Raw genomic sequence first — 10,814 nt, forward strand, 5'->3', positions numbered from 1 at the left:
TGGCATAACACTTTCTCTCTGAAGTTACTTTCCATCGTGTGTGTGTGTGTGTGTGTGTGTGTGTGTGTGTGTGTGTGTGTTGTATTTACCTCATTTACATGTTGTCTCCCTGATTAGACTGAATTTGAGGACAGGAACTGTTTTATCTCTTGAGCACTTATCACAGTGCTTAGCAAAGGCTCTCATATCTCTAGTCTAAAACTACATTCCAAGAGAAAACTTCCAATTCACACATCTTAATTACAGTTGCTTAAATAGATCTCAATGCTTTGTCTGTAAGACAGAGATCAAATTCAAAAGCAGATCCTGCTGCTAGATTAGCCCAGAAAGTTGTTCTGAAAAATGACCAGAATTCAAAATAGAATGATAAAAATGTTTTATTTGGGATTCTTTCTCATATAGTTGAATATTTTACTTTTTAATTTTTGTATTTTGAAACAATTAAGCAAGATAATATTTGGTTTTATTGGTTACTTGAAGCATAATTTTCAAAAACACTAATTTCTGTATTCAGAGTCAACAGATTTAATTTTGTCATTTTATATTGGTTTGCCAAGTTTGTTTACATTTAGTGGTGGTCTTGTTTGTGAATATATTTGAATTAAATACATCTTTATGTATTAACATTGGGGGTTGTCATCATAATTTTAACTTATCAGTTTATTTCCTTCTGAAGACATGACACAAGTTCTACATCATCTAGCGAGCGTTGTGATTCCTTGCTGAGTCGATCTGGGTCTTACAGTTACTTGGAAGAAAGAAAACTTTATTCTAGTAGACTAGAAAGAGAAGATTCAACTGATTTTAAAAAGGTATTTTGCCCATCTGATCTCTCTTAAGTAAAGTCAAATCATTTTTTGCTATTGAGAATAATTAATATAAGCATTTTGTAGTGGATATAAGAGAACACATGACATTTTGGTGGGGGAGGAGGAGTGACAGGAGCATGGGTTTTGGCCCTTTACCCTCTATGACCTTGCCTTCTACCTGACATGGGTAGGTAATATAAGAAGGCAAAGATAAATAGACACGATTATGTGGTGCTGGCCATTAAGTAGACTTTTAAGTCTTTTCCAGCACAAGAAAATTAATGAAGGATTATAGTATATAAATTTTTCCCAAAGAATGTTAAGAGCTGAGAAACTAGGTACAAGGATGGTAAAAAGCACCTACAGAATAACTATTAGGAAGTAACAAAATTAGAAATTTGAGGATGGTCAACAGAAAAAGATAATTCTGAGTCATAATCTATACCTTTCTCAATCAAATATAAGGGAAGGGAGAACTTAAGTCTTTTGATGGTTATTTCCCCTCACCCTTCTAGCAGTACTACAAATTGTGTATATTTTAAATATAGTACAAAAGTTAGTTAAGGCTTAGGTATTCCATGGTTACTTTTTTCAGTTGTGTCCAACTGTTCATGACCCCCTTTGGGGTTTTGTTTTCTTGGCAAAGATACTAGAACAGTTTGCCATTTTCTTCTCCAGCATTGTTTTACAGATTAGGAAACAAGCAAATTGGGTTAAGTAATTTGCCAGGGTCACATAGCTAGTAAGTTTCTGAGGCTGGATTTGAACTTGAAAAGATTGAAAAGATTGTATTGTATTATCAGTAAGTTTAAACAAACTATGTAATAAATATTTACTAAAGGCCCATTTTGTGTAGGGTGGCATGTAAGGTTTTTTTTTTTTAATATGAATTATTAGATCTGAGAATTGTACAAACAAAGGTAATTTTAAGTTAAACTTTTATAGTAAACATGTCTTCTATTTATTTTTCTCCTCTAATATAGCAGAACAGTTATGGGGGTGAGATGCTTAATGCTTGGACAGAAATAATAGATCAGAAATATAATTAGCCTCTAATTACCCTATTTTTTGTCTTAGCTTTATGAACAAATTCTAGCTGAAAATGAAAAACTGAAAACACAGCTACATGATACAAATATGGAACTGACAGAGCTTAAACTGCAATTGGAAAAGGCCACCCAGGTTTGTTCTTTCTTCTTTTTCATCTCTAAATGACTGTGAATATCATTTTCATTCAGGCATTCTAAAAAATAGAATTGGGATTATCTCCAGCAATTGTTCTGACTAAAGTTATGGGATCTTGATGCAATAGATTCCTTTTTTGGTAAAGTTAGAAAATAATTCAGAGGCAATACAGGAAGGTACCACATTTGTTTCTTGTTGCAATAAATGAAATTGTGAACCTGTCCTCTCACAATATTTTTTCTGTAAGCTCAAAGTGTTGGTAGGGACAGAGTCATAGGAATTAGTTAAATAGCCTCCAGTGGGCTAATATTTGTTCTTAGGACTGAAGTTATCAACTGCAGAGCCAGATTAAAATGTGAGAGTTTGATACCATTTTTCCTGTTCATTTCAATGTACTTTTTGATATTTCCCTATTAACTTTCTTTTTTATTCTTGTCTGATTCTTTGTTCAAACCCTCCTTTTTACAAGGTTGTTAGGAGGATGAAAGAACATAATTGTAAATCACTTCCTAGTAAACACCATATAAATAAATGTTGGGTGTTACTGGTCTTATTACTATACCCAAAAGCAAACAGAAGAAATAACAATAGAAGTTATGACCAAAAAAAGTCCTCAGTCACTTTCTTTCCACTACCTATCTAGAAAAAGAAAAAAAAAATTGTGTTGTTCAGTAAGTATGTTTGGTTAATTTTTTTAACTTTCTTTAAGCTTTTTTTAGCTAATGTACTTGGATTGCAGTTGTGCTTTCTTTTAATAGTTATTATGTTATACTGTCTTTCCCCTAGGATTTGAACTTGGGAAGATGAGTCTTCCTAGCTGTCCCACAGCTGGTCCCATTTCCTCTTTTTTTTTTTTTTTTTTTTTAATATATTAACTTTACATTACAGAGACAAGAAAGATTTGCTGACAGGTCACTTTTGGAAATGGAAAAAAGGGTAAGCTTCAGATGTTTTGATGAAATGAAAATTATTTTTCCCCTTGACTTCCAATAAAATTGAATCTCAAGTTTGTAAAATCTATAAATTCATTAGCCCTTTAAAATCCATAGTAATTTGTAGCCTAAAATATTATACTACATAATAAAAGAAGTTTTCTTCTTGATCCCAAAATTAGTGAATTAAAGATTGTTCTTAAATACTATCATCTCATACCATTTATAGTAGTGTACTTAAAGAAATACCCAATTTGATGTAATTCTGCTGTCTTCAAAATTAAAGCTCATTCTTTGCTCTCAAAGCCTGTTTCCTTAAACTATGTGGTTTGGGAGAAACAGCCTTTAAATCTGCCATTATGACTACCTTATGTTAAACTTTCATAAATGGTATTTTTTAAAATTGAAAAATATAATTATTCTTCCAATTGTAGCAGCGATATTCTCTTTATTTATAGATTCAGTAACGGTGAATAGTGGGAATTTTTCTCTTCCCTATTGTAGAAACAGAATTATAAAAACAAAAGTTTTTTAAAAGTTTTTATAAATTTTAAATGTAATATTTTCATGTGTTTTATATGCAAAATTGTATCCTGTATGTTGAAATTAATAGCTATGTTAGATTTTTAACTTTTAGTAAATAAAATTATTTGAAATGGGTTGGAGACACAATTGTATAATCAGGTTATTTTATTAATGAAAAAAGTATTACTTTAACAGTTTGATTATTAGAAATTTCTAAGAAAATATAAATTTCTTATTTCTGTCTAATATCCATTTTGTATCCTTTCAGTAGTTTTAACTAATATTAAGTTTTATTTATTTCTAAAACACAACATCAGTTATATATTTGCCAGTACTGAACAAGAGGAGAAAAAAGACATAGATACCTCAGAATTACAAATAATACAAAACCTGTGTTTTCATAGCAATCACAGAGACACAAATTCACACACTTGACACTAACTTAAATCTCTTGATCTCCTACTGCAAATGATCTATAAAATGTTGAATTCCAATATGGAAATGTTTTTACATGGCTGCTCATGTACAACCTCTGTCAGATTACTTACTGTCTTAGGGAGGGGGAAGGGAAAGGAGAGAAAGATAGAATTTGGGACTCAAAAGTTTTATTTAAAAAAAAAAAAAAGAATGTTGTTTTTATTTGTAATTAGAGAGGAAATAAAAAATAGTATTTTAGTAAATAAAAAAATGTCAAGTTTACTCATAGATATTCAAGAGCATCTTGTCCATCCAAGTTCATAGATAAAGCAAGGTCTAAATGGGGGGCAAGGGGAGAGGAGAGCAACCACCTAGGAAGCCCAGCACATCCAGTATTTAACCAGGAAGCTTTCTACTGTACCTGCCAAGCTCGACTAGTCACTTAAGAGTCCCTTAATTCACTTTGTCCTTTCATTATTTGTCATGTTACTTCAATTGTTCTTTGATGTGGTTAGTGTTTCTTCACTTGCAAGGCAGAACCTAATCATGACTTATCATTTTGAATTCTTCCCTTTGGCCTTCATACAGGATCTGTGTCTCACAAAAGAGACCTCCCTCTAGGATAGGGCCATTCTAATTATGATTGGTAATTCAGTATAATTGGTTTCCTTTGTTTTGGAAAGCATTACTCCAAGGAGCCCATAAGGCTTCACCAGACTTCCCAAGACATCCATGACACAAAAAAGTTTCTGATCACAGGCTCTAGGGCCATTTGATGTTTTTGTCAGTGCAGCACCATTTGAATTTGTTGCATGGGAATAATAAAACATGTTTTTCTAACATATAAAGTGGTTTTCAAAATATATGAAATGGTATTTGTGAAAACGCTTTGAAAACATTTAAATATCTAGGTAAATGCAAAGAGTTGATGGTCTTCTTTACCAGGAGCCAGTGCTATTAATATAAATTGTAATTTATAAAGTATTTATGTGTGTGAGGTTTCTTGAGCATTCCAATACTGAAATAAGTTGCTTGTAAGAATGTTTGTAGACTGCTAGAGTAGGTTTTAAAAATCAGTTGAATAAACTCATAAGAGACAATAACAATGGCAGTAGACGCTTTTACTAAATAAAGATTGATAGTAGTTACTAATTGGGAAAAGGTTGTCATAAAAAGAGCTTCATTATGATTAAACTAAATTCAAATGGTTTGTATCTGAAAGGTGACCGGCAAGAGTCAGTATCTTCTGGGCGGTATGACCTAACCAAAGTTTTATAGCACATCAGTTACTGTTGCTTGCATTTTGCATAATGCCTCAGTATGCTAATTCAAAAAACAAACCTATGCTGCCATAATATATTGTATGCTGCTTTTGCATATCACTCTTTGAAAAAAGATAACAAAATAATGCAACTGCTTTTAAATTAGATCCACTGCATTAATGCTACACAAAGAAGTCAACTTAGAAGTAAGCCTCTACAAATTTTTGCTTAAATTATTATTAAGGAAAAATAATTGGATTGGAGAAATGAATAGCATAGAGCGCTCAAATGTTCTAAGCATAGTATAGATTTTATTCACATTTGCTTGTCTGCTTCTTTGCTTATACCACTTTAGCATAATTATTCGGGATTTCTTTGTGTGCCTATGCGGGTTTGGTTTACTTAAACTTCCATATGAATTTCTTCATCTTTGGCGTGGTATAATCTATTCTGTAGTTTTACCTAAAGTAGTTTATCTAAACAGCTTAAAAGACATGGTATGAAGCATTGTGCCTATCAGCATTTCAATCCTTTAATGAAAAGATTATCTGTTAATAGAAATATATTAAAAACAGGTCTTCATTTTTAGTTTTTTCAAACTTTAGAAAGCTTTCTACACATCACCTGCATCACATTTTCTATCTACACTGCTCCTGATTTGTTTTTTTTATTTATGTATCACTATTTCACAGTGTATATATAAAAGCTTTGAAAATGTAATTATTTTGCCATTAGTAATTCTAACACATTGTTTGATCCTAGGAACGAAGAGCTCTAGAAAGAAGAATATCTGAAATGGAAGAAGAACTCAAAGTAAGCAAGCTATGCTACTTAAAATCAGTTCAAGTTTTAGTTCCATTATGCAGTAAAAAAACATTTAAGTTGATAGTTCAGATTCCAGATTGCTCATGCCATCTCTTTTCTTTCCTGCTACCTCTTAGCTTGTACCCAGACCACTAAAATAATTAAGCTGACCAAGAAACTAAAATTCAGTCATTAATTATAATAGTTTTACAGAACTTGTGAACTATGAGGATGGGAAATAATGGTCACATAAGTTTTGGAAATTCTCCATGGATTAGCTATAAATTTGTTCCTCCATTACCATTATTAAGTCAGAAATTGTTCCATATTTTGAGATATAGAAATTATTCCTAAGATCGACTATAATATTAACTTCATTATTCTTAAAATATGTTTCACTAGCTGAGGATTTCTCTATAACCTAGTTTTTTGTTGTTTTGTTTATTGTTTTGTTTGGTTTGGTTTATTTGTTTTTGAGGGTTTTTTAAATATTGGCTTATGTATATGGCATGTAAAGGGAGGGGGGAAATCCAGGTAGAAGTACAAGAAAGGATATGTCCCATCTTTTTAAAAGATGAGCACCAGAAAGGTGGATGAAGATCTGCATTACCTCTGGGAGTAGTTAGGCATAAAATACTAGAATAGTAATGTTTAAATTACTGCAGGGAAAACTTGAAAGGTGTACTTAGACTTCATTTTATGGTTTTGATTTTAACTTCCAAATACAATATTTATTCTGTCTAATAAATTTTTTTTATTCAATGTAGACTAAATAGTTTTACAAGTAACTAATCATTTGCTTTTCTGAAGTGTGCTTTAAGAAGATAGTCCCTTTCTAAAGAACTTGGCGAGACTTCTTTCTGAGACTAATTTTTTTTTATTCACCTGTACTTTCTTTGTACCTATTGGGCTGTTTCTTCCTCTTCCATTCTCATTCATTTTTCTCTATTGTTCTGATTCCTACAGAACCTACATCAAATAAAGCAGATTCAAAGTCTAAGACAATTACATGAGCGACTGGTGACTGAGAATAGGGCCTTGGCCAGAGTGATAGCCAAGCGGTCAGGGTCCTATAGGTCACCACAGGCTGTCAAGTTGTAATTTATATTTGCTACACTTCTTCTTGATAGAGCCAGGCAGGTGTTTTCTGTTGTAGTGTTAGTGTGCTGGGCCTGCTTTTACAATTAATGCCTGTGTTGTCTAAAGACTGTCATGTAACTGTTTTAATTCTGCATGCTGCTGCTTGGAGTTTCTAGAGAGTGTTCACTAATTATCCATGACCACTGATAAGCTGCAGTCACATTAAAACAGTCACATTTATGCAGTCACATCAGTCAGGGAATAGAATGAAAGATTTTTGTTAATTGTATTAATATGTAATCCAAAATTACTTTCGATAGGTGTTTTGAGATTGTTAGGTTTGGTGGTTTGAGTTTTTTCATTTCACAATTATCTTGTCTTTTTAAACAGTCTTAAGTATGGGTTTTGAATTGATCAGACACATTCACCTTTGTAATATAGTAATAAGTTTAAATTGATATGTCATAAGTTACAGAAGGAACTCTAGAGGTCATCTAGTCCAATCCTCTTATTGTAGTCTTTGTGTCCCTCCAAAATTAATTTTTATTCAGAGCCATTCTGATTCATCCACTTTTTGTATTATGCCTGTTTTCATCTTAATGACAACTTGACTTTATTTCATTTGTTTTATGTTGAAGTACAATTAGAGGTCATTCCTTATAATCCTTTTTTTCTCTCAAAGCTTATTTGGAAATTAACGTTCAGAATACTACTATTACATTTCAAGTTAATAGGTCATTTCATCAGTATTTTATTGTTAGCTAGTAGAATAACATAGTAAACATATAAGAACTTGGGAAAGTATAATTTCTCAATAGTGAGACTAGTGTTTGTCCTTGGGGAAACCAGTGAGAATTGTTTAAATAATATATTTTCTCAAAAGAGATAGTAAACTGAGCATACTATATGCACACACATAATGCAAAGTGCTTCATAGTTTACAAGAAATTTTTTTTTAAATTGAGATTTCATTAAAAACCAGAAAGCTGCTTCTAAGGTGGACTTCTAAGGTGATTTCTTTTAATAGTACTAGAATATAGTATTAGTATAGACTGGATCTTAATCTTGATGCCAGAAAGTCTCATAAATTTCACTCTCTGCCCTTAGAGAACCTGATTGAGTGATTTCTTTAACAAACTAGAAATGTCTTCACAAAAATAACTTTAATGCTGTCCTCCTATTCCATCTGATTTAGCCACTAAAATATATTTACCTGACGCAGCTTGCTTTTTGTTTGTGGTGAAAGTATAACATTTGTCAAAAGAACAATTTGTTCAAATACCTGGAAAGCAGTACATTGAGATCTTACCCCACTATTTCATTTCTTGCTTTCCCATAGTTAACCGTGGCTTCTTTTTTTACTTTCAGATGCTACCAGACCTTAAAGCAGACAACCAGAGGCTAAAAGATGAAAATGGGGCCTTGATCAGAGTTATAAGCAAACTTTCCAAATAAAAGAAAAGCAGCAAATAACAATATTGCACATACTAGTAACCCCAGTGGACCATATATGGCAGTCACTGGATTCATGGGGAAAGAATCCTGAAGAACTGTCATTTTCAAATATCCTGCCAAATGCCCTCTTACCTATGGGTTATTTTATGGGGTTTTTTGGTTTTGGTTTTTTGGTTTTGCTTCATTTTTGCACCAAGACCATTGTTTCATGTTTAATGCAGCTGCTGAGAAGATGAAAATGACTGAGAAATCTTGTTTACAGCTACAACATACATAAGGAAAGTGTTCAAGGCCAGATACGCCTCAGATATTTAACCAGTAAGCCTTAGTTGTACAGAAACACTTTTGCATCAACAAAAGCTTTCAGCTCTCACAGAAGACAGTTACTCAAAACATTTTTTTTGATGTTGTGCCACAGCTTCCAGTTTTCTTAAATTCCACTTTTTGTTGTTGTTTCAAAGCTTAAGTTTGGATTTGTCTTTTTTCCTCTTCTAACTATTCATGTGCCAGACTTCCCCCAACCCCCTGTACAGTGTTTTCACAGTTTCATTGTTTGCAAAGAACACTTTTAAATTACATCTTTGTATAGTGATATGGTGTTGTGTTGTTTAACCACCTGGAACAGAAACCTAGGTGGAACATTTGCTTTCACTGTTTGTGCAATATGCATTTATTTCATATATGAAATGCTTTAATGTCAGTTCAAATTAGAATTCCACAAATCCTATTTTCTGCTTTCATTAGTCATGTGTTTTGGGGGGGAGTTTGTTTTGGGGTGTTTTATTGTTGTTGTTGTTGTTGTTGTTTTAATTGTAGAGTAAGATGTTGGATACTGTAATCTTCACAATTATTTTAGCAGGTACTGAGTGATGCTGTATATATCAATAAGTGTACTGTTTGAATTTTTAAACCACCACATGGCATGCTTGACTTTTTTCATGATTGCAAATGTCTGTTCATACAAAGTAGGCTACTCCAGAATAGTGTTGAAATTTGCAAACTTTGTGGTATCAAGAATTTAAATATTATGCATTTTATGGAGTCCTATCTTTACAAAAGGTTTCTACTGTAAAGTAATTTTTTTTTCCAGTTTTCATTTGAGTGTTCACTATACTTAAAGTTGCTTAAATATAATTGCTTCACTACATTTCACATTCTTGTATTTATCTGAGTGCTGTCCAAAACTGTTGTGCTAGCCAAAGTAATGTTATTAAATCATTTCCAAACCTAATCCATTACTCATAGAAATGTTGATATGCACTGTTGTTGCCATGTGAAGGGGCATCTAATTTGATACCACCACCATCATGTCAGACCATTTTGTACATTTCAGTGGCCTTTTTTCAAAAAAACAAAAATGGGGGGGAAAAAAGTACTTAAGCAAAGATGTCTTTTGTTAAGAGACAAAGAGCTTTTATATTTTCATTTAACCATGTGAAAATATGACATCTTACTGGCACATAATCTGTCTCCTAAAACCACTGAACAGTTCAGCCATTAAAATAAATTGTATATTGTAAAGCTTGAAGTAGCTGTTGTATTGATTATATTGTATACTATATTAAATGTGAATTTGTACCCCTTCATTTAAAAAGGTCATCGTGTTCAACTGCCTAATTCAGATTATTTGGGGAGTGGGAGGGTAGGTATTTTGGTTAGCAAGACATTAAGTCTTTTGCTGATTGGTTTTGTGAAGATACAAGGTTATGCTCTTACTACCAAGCTCAGGATTCTTGATTTTTAAAGGTACAAGGATAGTTTTGGGATTTTTCTTTTGTCATAATTGGACTGTATGAAAGGTGGGTCTGAATATAGAGACTTTCCATGGTCTAAGGGAAAATATGCAGTTTGAATGGCTGCAACCTGTTAAGGTGTTGCACAACAGTTAAGGCATGCTAAGGATTATATTTTGTGATGTTTGGATGCCTGTGAAGAATGATTAAATGCGTGTTTCTAATATTTTAGTGTTTTGTATTTAGGTTATTTATTCTTTGTATCTAAAACTGAACAGCTACTGTGCTATATTGATTTTATTGGTAGTATTGCGCAGACTTTGTTTCTGCATGAAACTAGTTGCAAAACCCACTATTTTGGAAAAAAATGTATTTTGACATATACAAATAAAATAAATAAAACTATTTTAAATGTCTGGAACTTTTCTGAAGACATGTTAAATTCTGTTTTGACTTTAGTATTTAAGCCTGCCTGAGCTTTTTTTGTTTTCTTCTAACTTCTTTTTTTTAATCCATGTTAGGAATTTTTAGGTTATTGAGATGTTTTAGGCTTGGGACTTTTTTGGTTTCTTGGTTTGGTCAGACCTGTGATAGCATTGGTATAGGGAACTT

The 10,814-nt window shown here is 32.3% G+C and overlaps 1 protein-coding gene across 7 annotated transcripts in view; it reads left to right on the top strand.

Moving 5' to 3' along the window:
* PPP1R12A (protein phosphatase 1 regulatory subunit 12A) overlaps nt 1-10,607 on the top strand; it is a 158,277-nt gene extending 147,670 nt beyond the window's left edge. For 3 of the 7 annotated variants that reach the window (XM_031938710.1, XM_031938715.1, XM_031938711.1), the window contains 6 exons: nt 677-812; nt 1,887-1,991; nt 2,883-2,930; nt 5,893-5,943; nt 6,901-7,070; nt 8,383-8,462. In XM_031938710.1, coding sequence (XP_031794570.1) covers nt 677-812; nt 1,887-1,991; nt 2,883-2,930; nt 5,893-5,943; nt 6,901-7,035 — 475 coding nt within the window. In that variant the 3' untranslated portion in view covers nt 7,036-7,070; nt 8,383-8,462. Of the gene's footprint in view, nt 1-676; nt 813-1,886; nt 1,992-2,882; nt 2,931-5,090; nt 5,122-5,892; nt 5,944-6,900; nt 7,071-8,382 lie in introns of those variants that run through there. The other 4 variants (XM_031938713.1, XM_031938714.1, XM_031938712.1 and 1 more) reach the window with 4 other exon arrangements.
* The last annotated feature ends 207 nt before the right edge of the window (nt 10,608-10,814 follow it).

The sequence above is a fragment of the Sarcophilus harrisii genome, chromosome 5, assembly GCF_902635505.1.
Source record: "Sarcophilus harrisii chromosome 5, mSarHar1.11, whole genome shotgun sequence".
Taxonomy (NCBI): domain Eukaryota; kingdom Metazoa; phylum Chordata; class Mammalia; order Dasyuromorphia; family Dasyuridae; genus Sarcophilus; species Sarcophilus harrisii.